The sequence below is a fragment of the Chaetodon trifascialis genome, chromosome 11 (assembly GCF_039877785.1).
Source record: "Chaetodon trifascialis isolate fChaTrf1 chromosome 11, fChaTrf1.hap1, whole genome shotgun sequence".
NCBI classification, from domain to species: domain Eukaryota; kingdom Metazoa; phylum Chordata; class Actinopteri; order Chaetodontiformes; family Chaetodontidae; genus Chaetodon; species Chaetodon trifascialis.
Genome location: NC_092066.1, coordinates 7,924,992 through 7,942,280, shown reverse-complemented (window position 1 = coordinate 7,942,280; position 17,289 = coordinate 7,924,992). Strand labels below are relative to the sequence as shown.

The 17,289-nt window shown below is 41.6% G+C and overlaps 1 protein-coding gene across 2 annotated transcripts; it reads right to left on the bottom strand.

Annotated features, from left to right (window-relative positions):
• Positions 1–236: 236 nt before the first annotated feature.
• Positions 237–15,932, bottom strand: arhgef18a (rho/rac guanine nucleotide exchange factor (GEF) 18a). 2 transcript variants are annotated; one of them, XM_070974386.1, is made up of 21 exons: positions 15,905–15,932; positions 15,360–15,421; positions 14,867–14,995; positions 14,305–14,411; positions 13,371–13,511; positions 12,504–12,754; positions 9,436–9,561; positions 9,022–9,139; positions 8,621–8,872; positions 7,176–7,252; positions 6,824–7,005; positions 6,526–6,581; positions 6,198–6,377; positions 5,805–5,948; positions 5,295–5,410; positions 5,138–5,200; positions 4,983–5,030; positions 4,281–4,766; positions 3,745–4,054; positions 2,768–2,872; positions 237–2,148 (listed from the first exon to the last, which is right to left on the bottom strand). In XM_070974386.1, exons 3-21 carry the CDS (start codon positions 14,929–14,931, stop codon positions 1,994–1,996), a joined length of 2,982 nt encoding a protein of 993 aa, XP_070830487.1. In that variant the 5' UTR covers positions 14,932–14,995; positions 15,360–15,421; positions 15,905–15,932; the 3' UTR covers positions 237–1,993. The 2 variants fall into 2 exon arrangements, with proteins under 2 accessions (XP_070830487.1, XP_070830485.1); XM_070974384.1 differs by having other exon boundaries at positions 14,867–14,983.
• Positions 15,933–17,289: the final 1,357 nt, after the last annotated feature.

The window sequence follows — 17,289 nt, the reverse complement described above, 5'->3', positions numbered from 1 at the left end:
GGGCTGTTCACACTGGATCACTATCTGATCGACTAATGGGCTGTTCAGTGGATTGGTTTGCACACAGCACCGTGTGTGTCTGCGCTTATTATTGTAAGATTTGACCTGAATCAGTTTTTGAGGGTTTATGGAGGTGGTTTGTATTGAAGCTACTGAAAAAGCCACTATATTAAACACCTGTACAATTAACAAGGGAGACAAAGACATAGACATTTAAATGAAAAAGTTTGTGTCGATGTTTGTTTAATGAGCAGAAATCTCCTTTGTGTTTGCTGAATGAAGTACAACATGTTTGATATTTAAAGGCTAATAACAGCTGGGTGCAGCAGTCTCACAGAGCCCCTTTATGTCCTGAATGATAATATCTTGTGAACACAACATGATGTGTGCAAAAGCTCTTATCTTGTGTGCACAAAATTATATAAGATGATCATTGTGCTCGAGTGTTCGAAGGAGAAGTTCACATTTCTTTAAGCCCGTGTTGAAACAACACTGGCATGCCCAGCGTATCCACTGAAACAGTATTTGCTTGCTCCTCTTGTTCATACTGGCCATTAAATGATCCCTTACACCCAGTGTAAGAGCCGGGGGACAAAAGCTACAAGCTAACTAAGATCACAAGTTCATCTGAAGTTAATATGAGGCCTCAGCAGTATGAGTTAATCGAATCAAGTGGACATCATCCAGAGTTACAGTCCTGCTCGTACAAAATCTCCCATTTTTGTTTCTCTGTAGTGTCCCTGCTGAGCTGCAGAGAGACGGTAGTAAAAAGAGGGAAACTGTCCTAGATTTAGACTCTAACTTTTGAAGATATTCACATGATTTGTCACACTCAGACTGCTGAAGCCTCATGTTAGCGTCAGACGAACTTGAGGACTGTACATTCTGTCATCACTTCAACAACAAACTTGTTTTAAAGCAGACTCAGAAAAAGTGAACTTATCTTTAACTTACAAGTTCTGCATTCACTTGATTTTTTTAGCTTCTATCAGGCAAAGTGAGATCATTCAGTTCAATGAAAAAGCAGCCTGTGCGCTGCATTTAGATGTCATACTGGATTAAAGGAAATGATCGGAGCAGCTCAAGGTGTATATATAAGGCCACGAAATCCAAAGCCAAGACCTGAATTCACCATGAAATCACTTCTTATTTTAATTTTTATCTTATCTTTAAAAACCGTTTTAGGTTTTCTCCAGCCTCATGAAGTCAGTCCACAAAGCGCTCAGTGTCATGTCCACCATCTTTTTATTCCATGACCCAGCGGCTGGGATTTGGAAGATAATTCACATGGAACCAAACAGGTGACGCCGGTCATTGTGTGCGATGCTAAACATTAAGTTATTCCACATTATTTAGCAGTGAACGACAATTCTGCTACATTCTTACAAATGCTGTGTCTCCAGTCAGAAAGTGCACAAAACAGCTGATAGTATTTACAACCAAAATGTAGTTTCTTCCACATACCCCATTAATTCTGATTTGATTACAGCGCATACTGAGGAGCAGGACCACAGAACAAATCATAAAGTTATCTGATTCCTTCTGGAATAAAAATGTTGGGCTTTGCAGCTCATATCCAAACAGATGTAAACTTTGCAAACCTACAGCTTCCTCACACCATTCATTAAATTAAAAACAAAGCTCAAGAGTTAAGACATGAGTGCTGAATGGTTAAAGACAACCTACATTCATTTAAAATAAAAATGTTAAAAGAACTTCTCATTGGCAAGTCTTTGGCATCATCTTCATTAAAAACATCTTTTCCAATGAACAAATAGGCAAAGATTTTGATATTTTTTGACCCATTTGTACCCCAAATACGACTTTGCGTTTTTTCAAGTTCAGCTAATTTGAAGGCAAAAAGCTCCACGAGAGTGACGGTCCTCCTCATACTGGACACACATGGACGTCATGAAGTCCTGTCCAATGTCTTTCAACAGTTTTTCCGTGTGATAGCCAAGGCCTCATCCAAACTCCAGTCTGAAGTTCAGGATTAAAGGAAGATTACCTTCTCTTTGCCCTTTTCGAGAATTTCTTTGGGAAAAGGAGGCGGAGCTGGCGGTGGAGCCTCGCTGCTGCCTCTGTTGGATGTGCTGAAGGACTGAGACATTTTCACACTGCGGACAGATCCTGGTGGGATGAAGGTACCTGAAGGGAGATTGAAAAAAAAGTAAAGATTGCTGAAGTGTTTAAGTGACTTGCCCTGTTTTTTGGTTGGCACCATTTCATAAAAGTAGCCTGTACTCACAAACCTCTTCACTCATGTACGGGAGGTAGCAGATTCTCCACAAGGGGGAGTTGTTCAGTCACTAACCAGCTCTACAAATGCCGGCCTGCACCTCTCACAGGAAAGGAGCAGCTCAGACCTGCAGATGCAAACTGCCAGCAGGCATACAAAGTACCAGCTGCTGCTATTTTAATCCTCGTCCTACCTGCAGGCGATGAGGTGCAGCAGTTTCCAAGGCTCTAATTAAACTTCTTAAGACACTTAAATGTCAGACAGATGCAACACCAAAGTTTATGGTTCAATTATCCAACATTAAAACAGACCTTTGATCAACCTACATTCTAGTATCGCTGTTTTTCCTTTGCCAATTTTTTTTATTTAATGCCAAATTGGCTTCACTTCTTTTCTCTGAAGAAGAAGACCGCACACCTTTAGAGCAGCCTTGTAAGTCTACAGGGGACGGTGAGTGTTTGTCCATCAAATCAAATGTGGATTTTTGTCTTTATGCCTGAGTGAGAAGCCATTTCTCTTGGTCCGTACCTGGCTGGAAGATTCTCTGAGGACTGCCGTCCCTTTTGGCTCTCAGGCTGCCTCCTTCTTTGCCCGTCACTCGGATGGGCAGCACCTGGTTCACGTCTATAGAGGCTGGATGTAGACGGACAGTTTTAAATTAGGGCTGTCAGTTTAACGCGTTAATTAGATTAATTAATTACGCTGCAAATTAACGCGCTATAAAAATTAACGCAATTAATCATGAGTGGCAAGTCAATGCGCAAGCATTTTAAATTTGGCCCTTTGAGTGACCCGTAGGCTGCATCCTACCTGCGCTACTAGTCAAAAGCAGGGTGACAACAGACGTGGATGCGACACCAGAGAGCGAGGCAAGCCTACTTGGACCTTTGAACGGCAAGTTTATTTATAAAACGAACAAAGACGGGACTATTAACAAGAACGCAGTGATTTGTACTTTGTGTAAAAAAGAATTTTCCTATCACCGTAGCAGCTCCAGCCTGAATTATCATTTAAACGCTAAACATGTAGTTGCTGCTAGTGCCGCTAGTGCTACCGTGAGCTCACTCCGCCAACCCACACTTGCTGAGTTAGGAAAACGAATGAGCAAAGCCACGACAGAAAAACTGACAAACTCAATCGCAAAGTGGGTTGCTGCTGATTGCAGGCCGATTTCAATCGTGGAAGACGAGGGCCTAAAAGAGGCGTTTCAGATAGCGTCATCTGACTCTAATTTCCAGCTACCGTCGAGAACTACAGTGATGAAAAGAATTCACCAGCTGTAATGTGAATGTCAGCGAATTGTAATGTCCTAGAATTCAAAATCTTTATTTGGGGACCTTTAGCAGATATGAGATTAAAATGCGATTAATTAGATTAATTAATTACAAATCCTGTAATTAATTAGATTATTTTTTTTAATCGCCTGACAGCACTATTTTAAATACAAAGGTTTAAAACACAAGAGCATCAGAACCCAGGTTAATCCAACAGGCCTGTATCCTGACCTGCACTGTGCGTTCTCTGGTGGGACGCCTTCGTCTTGAAGCCTTTGTCCTTTCCTTTGGGCAGAGTGGCCAGCTTGGTGGGGATCTGCTGCTGCACGGCCGCGGGCTTGTACACCTGGTTGGTGGTGCTGATCAGCTGGATGGGCAGCTCGGGCTTGGCCGGCTGGGGGCTGATGCTCTCCCTGCGCGGTGGAACCTTTGGAGGAATTTCCAAGGTTTCGGCGACGTGGAGCTGTGGAGGTAAGGTCAGATTCCCACTTCCGTTCACTATGCTTCCCCTGAACGACGGGTAACTGGAGAGACTCCAGTACTGGGGAGAAAGAGGAAAGCCTTAACTCAAACTCTGTTATGTAAATAAAGTGATCTCACCTTTGACTTCTACCTCTGATTATGTATTTTACTGCAACATTCTAATACTTTTTGTATTTTTTTTTTCTTTTAATATTCTCACATAAGAATATTTGTAGATATTTACATTTTAAATTTCAGTCACCCTAGACAGCATATGTACATGAACAGACAGTGCTTTTCCTCACTTGTGCAGGGTCATCATAGTTGGAGAGTCCTGGGTTTGGCATGCACTTCTTCAGTTTCTCCTGCAGCTGCTCGAGACGCCCCTTCTCCTGAGTTAGACGCTCCTTCTCCTTGTCGACTGATTTGGTGGACTCCCTCAGCCTCTCCAGGCGCTCCTGGTAGTCTTCCCTCTGCTTCTCTAGCTCGGCCTTCTCCTCGCCGAGCTTCTCCTCCCACTTTCGGCAGTCCTCCTCCCTCTGTTGCAGCTGAGCCTCCAGAGCCTCGATCTGTATCCTCTGCCGCTCCCTGTCCTTCTCCCAGTGCTGCTGCTCCTCTCGATGCTGGGCCTGCAGCTTGTGCAAGTTAGCAAGTTCCTCCTTGTGCTTCTCCAAGTTGCGCTGCTTCTCCTGCTCAAGGAGCACGCTGCTGTAATGACGAGCGGGCTGCTTGGTCTTTGACTGAAAAGTGTGCTGCAGCTCAATCAGGCTGTCCTGCTTGGCAACGATGGCCTGCAGGAGGAGGAATTTAATATAAACGTCTGACAGTGACAATGAAATATACCGCAGGCAAACTCAATTTACTGCTACAGTAGAAAACTGAAGGTGCACTTGGCTTCATAAATTTAACAAAAAGCAAAAAATTAAAAGACATCTTTGCAAGAGACTTGTAGAAGTGAGATGCCTGCTGAATAAAATGCAGATTTCAGAGTAATTTAAATGTCTTACTTGTAAACTGTAAAGCCTCTGTGCGAGCAGTATCACCCGGTCACACATCTACAGAGAAAAAGAATTCCAGCAAGAGATACCAATACGTCTGCATGAATGAAAACAGATGGAAAAAACAGGAAAATAATTAACAAAACAAGTATCAGAAGGGTTACCTCTGCCTCAGGGAAATAACCGGAGCTTAAATTGCTGTCTGGCACGTCTCCGTCGTCATCAGCCTTCAAGCAAAACAGCACAAACAATGTAAATGCTTCATATTTCAATCAACAGCATGGAGGTGAGGTTTAGATCCTCCACATCGGTCTCACTCACAGACTGTTCCAGACTCTCAGAGCTGCACATTTTGTGGAGCTGAGGGTCACAAGTGGTGTGACTGCTGTAGACTAGACTGCCCTCGCTGCTGTCTGGCCTCGTAGCTGCTTCACCATCTGAGAAAATGATGGTGATAACATTTACTGTAGACGTACACACAGCAGGATGGAGCTACAGTCACTACCTGGTCTTCAGTTCAGAAAGCTATGTTTTTTAAAAACAAATACTTAAATACAGTATTATGTACGGTATATATTATATATAAACCTCTGATGTGTGATCTAAAGAATGTTTTCCGCTGCCTCTGTTTAAATGCACGCCATAATTTCATGATATAGATCCTGGAAGTTGTACATAAATAAATACGTAAATGAAAAACATACTTTTGTTTGATGGTAAATAAATATTAGTCGTTTATTGTCTTTCTGCTGTCCTCACTGTCAACACACTAACATTAACGTGTGTAAAAAGAGGTAATGTCGTGACCATGTTCGCTTTAAGCCAGCTTACTTCTCATGGTGCTTGCAGCAGAGTTACTATCAGCCACTCCAAACGTCTCGGCCCTCCTGAGCAGCCGCCCCTGCATGTTGCTCTCATCCTTAAGCGAGTTTGGGTCTCTTATCCTTGAGAACAGCAGGTTCTGCAGGTTCTCCACTGCAGACAAAAGACAATAACCTCCTTAATCTCCTCCTTACAAGACACCATCAGTGCTCTCTGAGTCATGACTTGGCAGTAGTATATTTACTTCAAACCTGGACTCATGACAATGTTTTCAAAGCTAACTAATACAGAAATCACTGCCAGTACTGAATACTGCTTCATCATTCCACCCATGATAAACAAGACTGACTCACAAAACCGAGGCCAACTCTTGAAAACTGATGTGGACGTCTCAGCTCTTACCCTCATCAATGGCTCCTTTGAGCAGTGTCTCCCCCTGCTGGAGGTCGGAGGCATCTCCTCGGAGCAGCAGCCCTTTGTGGGGGGTTTCCTGCTCCATCACGGTCTCGTACAGAGCAGCGAAGATTTGCTGTTTCTCAGTCAGATTTTGAATTATAAGGTCATCCCTCATCTTTAGCACATCTAAAAGGGAAATAGTATCACATAAACATCATGTTTGTCGGGTTAATGCAGAGGCGAGTTGACTGAGCATGGCTGCTCTTTTCCAGTGATTGCTTTATGTAGAGGAGAGAACCACCACCGATCATGTCGATCATCTTGGCTTTCTTACCTTGATACTGTTGCAGTTTAGTGGTCAGTTCGCGGTACAGCTCCTCTTCTGGATAGCTGAATCACATAGATATCTTACTCAGTGCTGTCAATGTCATATTTATGTAATATTAAATATGTCATTTTTAAGTTTTGACCAGTTATTTATCTACTTAGAATACTTGAACGATGTACTGCCCTTACACAGAAGTCAATTACGATGCTCTTACTTCAGTCCTTTTTCAATTATCTTCAGTGTTATAAACAAAGGCTGTTCTATCAAACATAAACCATTCTCCTCCTAGAAGTCCTCAGCTTACTGGTTCACAGCCTCCCGAATCATCGCCGTCCATGTGATGCGCTCCTCTCTGGAGCCCGTGTGGATCTCGTACATCTCCGGCATGCTGGTGGTGCATGCACAGATGAGGTACATGGCTTTGTCCTCATGAGCCACTTCCCTCACTATCAGCCTTTGAAGGGAGATGACTGGTGGTTTGTTATCCTGCGAGAGCCACAATAACAGGCAAAATGTTACCATGTGTGGTCCTGGATTATTACATCATGTCATGTAAGAAACAAGCATATCCTGATGGAACAATTTAAAGAGGTCTGTGTCTCAGACTTTATATTGTCCATGTAGAAGAACTGATGCATTAATTATGCAGAACTCACCATAGCAGCAAAGACAAGCTTCTGATCTTTCTCTTGTAAGAGGAGGAGCACGTCTGACAGCAGCACAGCGTGGATGTCTGCAGGGAGACAAATGCTGCTCATTATCAAAACAAACAAAGTCCTTCATGTTTTTGACTCAAGACATTTCTACTGCACCTTCCCTCATGTGTGACTGTTAATCTTTGACGCCCGGGACACACCGTCTACCTCAGTTATGTACCTCGTAGAACCTCTTAGTCTTCATTACGGGGCCCATGTTAGCAGGTTAGAAGACCCACAGCCTGCATGAACAGCGTGATTCGCGAGATTCAGTGTGTTGCCTATTTTTTGACCACATGGTGTGTGCGGTTCTCAGCAAAAACAGTGTGAAAACTGTCTGTTGATAGTCATAGTGACACCTTTTACTACAGTTTCAATGCCTCTAAATTTTTTTTTTTTTTTAAACTCAAACTCTATTCTGTATCCCTTTGTTTTATGAAATTTCTAAAGACATGACACACTCGATGATTGATGGCCATTATCAAAGTCAGCGTACAAAGGCTCACAGTAGCATTGCTGGCTCTGTGAACACACGCAGCTCAGTGAGGCGGGCGTCACAGGCAGCGTGTCCAGGGCATAAATAATGACATATAAATATGCTGCTACACTAGTTCTCTTAATCTTTCGGCATTCACAAAACAACGTTGCCCCGAAGTTGAACCTTATAAACTAGAATCATCACATCAAGGTTGTTTGCTCCTGCCAACAAGTCAAGTTGCATTTGCATCCATGTTTGTCCAGATTGATAAAACATATGTAGAGAAGACTTTGAAACAATTCAATAAAAAGGTATCAGGTATATTTTTGGGGGGAAATTGAAGCCATCACTCTATTGACATGTATGAATGCATGAATGTTGACCTTTGACCTTTTGGATATAAAATGTCATCACTTCATTATTTTATCCAATGAGACATTTGTGTGAAATATTGTCATAATAACTACATGAATTCTTGAGTTACAGTCAAATTTTGTGTAGCCACAGAGACCTTTGGCCACCAAATTTAAATCAGTTCACCCTTGAGTTTAAGTGAAAATTTGTCTCATATTTTAAGACATTCCCTCATGTGTTCCTGAGTTCATGAGAGTGGGATGGACAGCCCCTGAACATAATGCTGGCATGCCCAGATAACTCATCTGGTAGAGCCTGAGCCCCAAGCACTATGTCCTTACTGCAGCGGCCCAGGATTTATTCATAAGACAAAAATAATTTGATCTTTGACGACATTAAGGAAATATGAAAGGATAGCTGGAGAAGAACCTGACTGAGTAAAGAACTACAAAAATGGATGTTTCCGTCTCAGTCCATTTTTAACTTGAGAATGTCCAGGGAAATGTTTAACATACGCACGTGAGCAGTGGTCACTGACTAAGACAGCCACAGCGTCTATAAAGTCGTCACAAACCTTTTTGTCTACCAGAGGACTTCCAGGTGACGGCGCCTTCGTGCAGCAGCGTCCTGTTTCCCTGGATCAGATCCTCCCTGCGGAACAGGTGACCCTCCTTCAGCCGGCCCTGAGATTTCGGCTCCAGGCGCAGGGCGATCTCTCTCAGACGAGCAGCTTTCTCATATTCACTGACATTATCGTTGACCTGAGAGATGACCTCTTTGATCAGCCCCAAGCCCTTTACCAGAGATGCGTACTCATCTGTGTCAGCTGAAAGGAGCACGATAAATATTAATCCACCTTGTCTTTGTCTCTATATATGAAAACAGTTTCCAGCCTTCATTTGTGTTAGCAAAGAAGGTAGCCAACTGGATGTCAGTAATTTCAGTTTGAGATGCAGGTGAGTGATGAGGTTTTACCTTCAGTGTTCTGAATGAGTCGCTCCACCAGGGTGGGATATTTTGTGATGCGTTGAGTCACCAACAGAAAACACTCAGGGATTCCTAACCTTCGCACTATGGACAGCTGACCTATTTTCTGTTATAAAAGGAAAGGTTTTGTTTTCAAGACTTACGTCATTCCTGCTATTCTCCTCTCAACAGTAAACTGTCTTCGGCTAAGCAGACATTCTCTTTTTCTGAGAGGCATCACTTTCGCTTGTGAAAAGGCTTGTCTCTTAGCTACTGGTACTGATACTCCAGGCATGCATCTAATTCACTTCAGTTTCTAGTTTCCATTTCCAGTGCACTTTCTCTGTCACAAACTACAACCACAGGCCTTGAAGAAAATCACATCCATGTAGATAAACTGACCAATGACCGTGGATTGCTTACCCTGTTGAGCAGCTGCAGTTTCTTGTTGTTCTGTAGCTGCTCTTTGTAGAAGCTGATGGCTTCGATGTGACGACTGCAGAAAACACTGTACCACTCCACCATTCCTTCTCCCAGTGCACCTGAAAACTAACAAGAAAGGAAAAAACATGATATTGAAGTTTTTAAGAAGGATACAATTTAATAGCAACACAGGTGCATGTTACTAATAATGTATAACTGAAATAATTAAAATATGGACATTGTATTTATTTCAGGAAGGGGAACAATGGAACAAAGACAGGAGAGGATCACAAAGGTCATAAATTAGATTTGTACACAGGATATTGAGGCTTTATTGCCCTCACAATAGAACACACACCCACCATGCCGAGAAGCATCGCATCATATGACAGGCTTGTCACACAAACTGGACAAGGCATACAGACAGATGAAACAGTATGGTAGTAAAATAAATGCCAAATGAGAGAGCATATTTATAAAGATGCAGCTTTCTGCAAGAGTGATGATGTGTATCAACCTTCAATGATGCACATCATGATGCTGCCCGTGAGTGGGTTGACATAAAAAACAACAGGAGCTGGTCTCCATTATTTAAAAATACTGTCATTATTAAAAGTACATAAATCAGGTGGAAACCCTAGCATACTTCATATGACTGTGTTTCACAGTGGTATTTCACATGTGAATGTGCATACAGCATGTTAACAAATATAAATACAGCTACAACTACTGTATGATCTTGTTATGATTTACAGTTTGTCTTGCAGCCCAGCCCAAATACCAACCTAACACGCAAGACACTTTGGATGAACTTTAACACCTCCTGCAGTTTTTGCAACCATGGAAATCATCTGACACTAACGGATGGTGAAAATGGTAAATTTGATCCTCTTTTTGCATAGCTCACACAAAGCTCTGGTATATCTGTGCTTCTGTTATTCCTCAATCAGCAAAATGATTGACCACAAAAGCAAAAACGCTTCTCCACGAATGCGATCCCAGTGAGCCAGCATCATTCCTGAGCTCATGGAACAAACACAGTTCCTTACAGTGCATTTCAGACATACCAACCATTCCTACGGGCGTCTGTACACTGTACAGGTGTAGCTAAACAGGAACAACGTGGGTGCAGTATAAATATAATTACTTACTCCTAAATAAGGCCAATAACATTGCCAATGCTGCACGGGCTGGGCATGACACCATGATCCTGGGATCAATGGTCGCAACTTATGTGCATCTTATTTTCAAACTGTGAAAAAGGTCGTCAAAATATGAAAATGATACCACTTAATCCCACTTTTGAAAGCTGACTTGCTAGTTAGAATAGCTAACAATGCTCCGTGTCAGACTGTTTGTTGTAGAGCTCTGTAGAAATGTAAACATAGGATGTTTTTGAAAGCAACAGTTTTAGTTCAAATGTGCAGTAATAAAACAGGGAAATACAGTATATTTGGTAATAAAATAATGATTTGTCTTGTCTTAACTTTTGGATAATGTTGAACAGTCTGCTTAAAGTAAACCTGTGATCCTTTTCAGCCTTTCTGGAACTCTACAGAAAAGCTTCCATCTCCCCTCAGCTGTTTTGAAGACATGAAGACATGCATGGAAAAGTACCTCTACCTCACTTGGTTATGTTGACATACAAACAATACTGTTCATTTTGACCTGAAGGTGACTAAAGAGGGTCCAAAATTAACACCCACCAAGAATAAATTTTGGGTTTGGTGGGAAAAATAAATTGGCGTCGCCAGCCAGGTGACCGGTAAATAATTTGGAAAGACAGCAAAGTGCCAAGTTCTCATCCCTGTGTTTTTTATGTGACTAATGTAACCCTAACTGTCCACCTTACCTGTTGTGATGCACGTTTTGCTTAGCATTGACTGCACACTGACGGCAGCATGACCCTCAACATATGACCATCAACAATTATATCGCAATTTTTAGTGGACCCTCACTATTTCACACAGCTCTGCTGTGAAGAATGCAGGGAGACACTGCAGCAACACTGCATGGACAGGGACTTCTTATTTGTCCTCTGTGACAGTGAAGACAATACACAGCCTTTCAGTGACTATTATTACATGCTTAACTAGCCACGTGATGGCTGAAGAAAGCAACTTAAAAGTATGCACTTTTAGGCAATGTGCTGGTACTCTCACACACCAGGTGACACTCACTGCCCACAACAAACCCGCCAGTCTACAGTATGTCACATACACAGGTTATCCACAAGGTCACCTTCCTTAAAGGGGAGGGCTCAACCGGTAACACATAGCTGCACCTAGGCTGTGGGCGAGCTAACCAAACTTGTTAAAAACACAAACATTGTAAATAATCCAGTCAGATAATCATTCCGTATTTGTTTACCTTCACAGAAAGAAAGGAGTGGTGGTGGAGGAAGTACTCAGATCAAGTAGTGATAGCACACTGTAGAAATCCTCTGTTACAAGTTAAAGTCCTGCATTGAAAATGTTACTTATGTAAAACTTAATGAGTATAATCAGGAAACTTTGCTTAGAGTATTAAAAGTGAAAGTACTCAATGCAGAAAAATACCCCCTCTGACTGTCATAACACTACATTTAGTGTTTGTATTCTTATAATCTTTACAAATGTACATATACATAGCTGTTTTTCTATTCTGTATACTGCACACTTTTTTTATCTTGACCCTTTTATGCCACTGTGTTTGCTCTTTGTAATACCTGCTGGCTGTAATGACTGAATTTCACTGGTGTGGGATCAATAAAGTCTTGTCTTAACTTATCTCATCTTATCACTAAAAATCGTGAGAAATGCTTTTACAATTACCCAGAGTCCAAAGCGAGACCTTCACACTGTTTTGTTTTTTTGTCCAACCAACGGTACAAACCTCAAAATTATTAGGAATAAATTAAAATGATTCAAGTAATTAAAGGAAAGAGCAACAAATCCTCACATTCATAAAGCTGCAGTTTCATGGGCCGGTTGAAAAATATTTTGGTCGGTACATTTTCCCCATTTACAGGCCATTGCCAGATAAACAAGAATCCAGCCTGCCATGGCTTTAATATTAATGTGCCCTACCTGAGAGATGAGAATGTCCCCCAGCTGCGTGATCTGGTACTTGTTTGGGCTTCCTTCCTCCTGACTATCAGTTTGGCGCAATTTGAGGCAGTTAAGGAAGTGCTGGTGGAGGCTGAGCAGGGCTTCCACCCCAAAGAAGAGCCGCTCCAGTCTGGACTCCTCTATCAGAAAAGACTGCCTCAACTCATGCATGTAGACATGGAGAAGGATTTTTAAGGTCCGTACATGATGCATCTCCGTCTGGATCAACTCTAGGAAATGATAAAGAGGGATTTCTTGATTAATACCTCTGAATGTCTGATGTCCAGGTTGAGTGCTTGAAACATATGGAAAGACTTATATGGGGTACAATGACAGTAACATCTGTATACTTCTTTCTCAACAACTAACAGAGGGGTTCCCTTGAGCAAAACATTTAGCTCTAAATTGGACCAATGAAGCTGCTTTACTGGCAACACAAAAAGACCTGCTGCTGTACGTGTGAAAGCAGACAAAGTCATGCAAGTAGACAAAAGCAGTCCACCAGCAGTCACAAAGCTGTGACAAATGATTCTTTAAGTATTATGGTCATTATGCCTATTATCATAGCAGACGTGTTAACCATCAAAAGAATACTCTGAATTAAAGAAAACATCAATCATCACCATCGTCATAATTATAGGCACTGTCATCTCTCCCTCAACGCTGCAATTACTACATTCTCTGTCTTCGGTGATCAACGACTCCTCTTCGAAACAGGTGAATGACATGAGAAACTTCTGTCTGAATATACCCACATACTTTAAAACATTATATAAGATGTTTTTGGATTTGGGGTGCTTAATTTTTAAAGATAATACATTTACAGACCTGGATGGTTCAGCTTACCGTACATAATGTCCTGTCTCTTAACAGCCTCTTTGTTCAGGGCCTTCAGGTAGTTCTGGTCCACAGCCACGCTCCATGACTCTGCCTCCAGGTTCTGGGCGTTGAACTCCAGATCGCCTCGCAGTACAGCATAATGGGAATCTGGATGACACACAGAAAGTCATACTGGGACGAGTATCACCCAAACAAGGCTTGTGCTTTGTGGTCAGACGACTGGATCTCTGTGATTCATTACTGGTCACGTGCAGGTTATTTTTAATCATTTTCAAATGTAGCGGAGCTGCTTCTAACTGTGGATATTTTGAAAATGTTACACAGTGTTGTACAATAATGCCAATGCTGCATTACACACTGATGCACCTTCTCTCCATTGATGAAATCATTGATGAAAATATGATGAAATGAAAAGCATTGATTATTTCTGTCTGCTGAATTTTATATATCTTAAATATCTTCGATGACAATATTAACTATTTAATAAATTATCAAAAACTTATCAGTCCTATTTTGAATTCCTGGGTCAAAATGATCTGTCAAATTCTTGTCACCAGATCAAAATCATTCATTCAGCAGCCCAGTTACAAAAGGTCTAATTAACAGGTGCATTGGATCAAAAACTTCTGACTGTGACAAAGTTAATTTCACAGTCAATCACTTGTACTGACTTTATTAACTATATGAATATTACCAGATGAAGGTCTGAGGACCAAAATGACATTAATAATGCGAGTGAAAGTGGTCAACAGTGTGTGGGATTCCCTGTACTTCATAGCGGAGGATTCAACTTCACAAAAATAATAAAGCCAAATTCAAATTAAAACTATATACAAGCTTCCATAAGCTCTTTTTCACTTTTAAGTTACACCGTGCTGCTGTGACAAAGGTAGAGGGAGCTGTCAGCAGCTTCTCATCCCGCTGACAGTGACCAGCTGACCTTCTACGTTGATGGCCTCGGGCAGTGTGGAAGCCAGCGACACGGCGTCCTCAGAGGAGAGCTTCAAACGCAGGCCTTCGATCTCATCCATTTGCACCAGACCAGATCTAGTTGGTATGTGATGAGATAAAGTTCTACAGGTAAAAGTGATGTCAGTGCACAAACATGCATACACCCAAAAAAAACAAAAAAAAAAACAAAAAAAAAACCACACACACACACACACACACACACACTAATGGCTGTAAGCCTTCAGTGCTGTTGCTTAGTTCATTGATGGATCAGACTTGGGTGGCTGATTTTTCCCATCCAATGCCAAGTATTACACAACCTTTCTGTTGTGAGGAGAAATGTCGGCAAAAACAACGACAGACATCACATGACTCTGAATCAGGTTTTGCACCACATATCTCTATCAGGCTGACAATTAACCTGGAAAAACATGTGTCAAACTCTTGACTGGAAAACAGTCTCTCATATATGAGGAAAAACTAATTTAGAACAATGCATAAGACACAAAGGCACAGGATGGAAATGAGTACTTAAATAAGTGTGCACCAACCTGGGACTTGTGTCGTAAGAGGAGGAACCAGACTGAGCACTGTGTGTTTTAGGGGTGATAGTCATGCCTGGACTGAGGAAGCAGGCAGGGAGGCCATAGGAGGCCGGGGGAGAAACTCTCTCCCCAGAGCTAAGAGAGGGAGGAAGCAACAAACAGAGAGGCAAAATACTGTGTGAGAGAAGTGTGGAGAGGACAAGTGCTGAGGAATGAAGTGAAGTATCTGTGTAGGTGTGCTCCTTCATCTTTTCACTCATGGACAAAAGCAGAAGATTTCAAGATATGTTACAAAGACCGCCACTGGTTTACAAATGTGCACACCATGACAGCAAATGAGCAGTTAGCTACAATTGTCTTTTGTAAAACATTAACAAAATATGATCACACAATATGATCAAACCACCACAATACAAAACCACCCAGGGCAATGTTAAAAGCAAGGAGGATTTCATGGTTTAAGAGGTTATCGTTCAACAGGAAAAGCAAATAAACGTACCTTTATTGTTTTGTTTCTGAGAACACTGTGCTGACTCACAAACCCTCAAACAGTTGGGCTGTCTAAAAAAGGAAAAGGACTGTAAGTAGAGCATTTCATGGTGCTGAATCCAAACAACAGGCTGTTGCAAAACTAATCTAGCCCTATGGAGAAGAAACTGGTTTGACAAACTGCGACAGCGCAGCTCAAGTCAGACCAGCTCACAGGCAAAGACGCAAACAAAAAACAGCTGCATTACAGTAACAGCAGCTACAAATGGCATGATTTATTACATTGACACAGATACAGCACATGCACCTGGATAACCACTTTCTATTCTACTTTAAAGAGACATTACATGAGATGTACAGTACCACCAAGCCATTATCTACTCAGCATTTTCCTCTTTACTCTGTGATACACATCTGTGTTGATAGATGCCATAATAATCCTGTGACTGACACATCCTTTCAAATCCAGCTTTGAAATGACAAATGTTCAGCATTTCTGGTTTTAAATGATTTAAAAGTCAATTATCTCCATGTCTGTGACCAAGAATGAATCACCTTGTTCATATATACTTCTGCTTACTGTGGTCTATGTTGTGACTTCCACAGTTTCCTTGTTATGACACTGGAAAAAATACACAGGGGAAAAAAATCTGGTTAAACCAGTGAATAAAAACAAAAGCTGAAGATAAAACCTCATGGGTCATGTTCTGATTGAATATAGTGCAAACCCCATCAGAAAGCGGACCATGTCCCAATTTTAAAGCAGCGGCCCCCAGTGACCACACCGAGAGTGTTCAGGTTTTGAGACTAATTGCAGTGTTTACCATATTCAGGATATGGCGTTTGCATGAGTAAACATGTACTTCAAAAAACAGATCAAAACCGGGATACTTGTGCTCATGTAAATGTACTCTATGAGTGTCTGTACTGTATGAGTGCACGTGCTAATGGGCCTTGAGGGACAATAAGACTGATCCACTATTGTGCACAAAGGCCTCCACCTTGTTCAAAGGCAGCTCTGGCAAAGCTTTTGGCAGATCGGGAAGTAAAAACTCTCTAATGTAGGTGGTGACATAAACCAGTCTAAAAAAATAAACTTGAACAATACATAAAATAAATGTTACAAGAAAAAGAGACACAAACATGAGAGGCGACGACTATTGCTAAAGAAACTTCCACTTCTTTCCAGCTACAAACTGCACTGAATTAAAACAAATAAATTTAAACAGCGAGAGGTTTAGAAGAAAAGGAGCAGTTGTCCGACATCAGACACACCTAAAGCATACACATTACTGTTTGACTAAAGGAGTTGTGACACAAAGTCACACCGAGCTCTCTCGCTAACTTCTGGCTCACCTGTCTGACACACACTGCAGAGCACGAGCAGCATCACCTGTCTGCAGCTCACTACTTAGATATGTGGAAAACATCTCACAGCAATGAGGACTTTAACTCACGTTGAAACAAAACTCTCCCAAACTGCTAGAGGTGGGAGTCATCCTAAAAATATATCCTATTGATTTTTCGCTATTCTCTTGGCACATGTGATATGGAAGCTGAGAAAAAACAGGTAACTGCCGCCGTTAACACTAAAAACAGACATTTATCATGATATATGATCATGATGATAAAAAGTCAAGATCGTCACACTGTCTAGGGCCTTGGCTCACATCTCAATATCTTTGAGATCTAACTATGTTTTTTTGAACCCTGAAGACAAAATTACAGAGAATGATGATTCACAATGTCCAAATTGATATTAAAATATTCAGTCAAAGGATCCACAACTGTCCCCCAACTATCAACTAGTGGAACATGCAAAAGGTAGACCAACTGAAAGACAGACAGTGCCGTTCTCACGGCAGACATTTGATGGTTCATTCTTCACAAGTGAGGAAGTGTGGCAGTTTTCTGCCATTTTACAGAACTGCTTTTTGTAA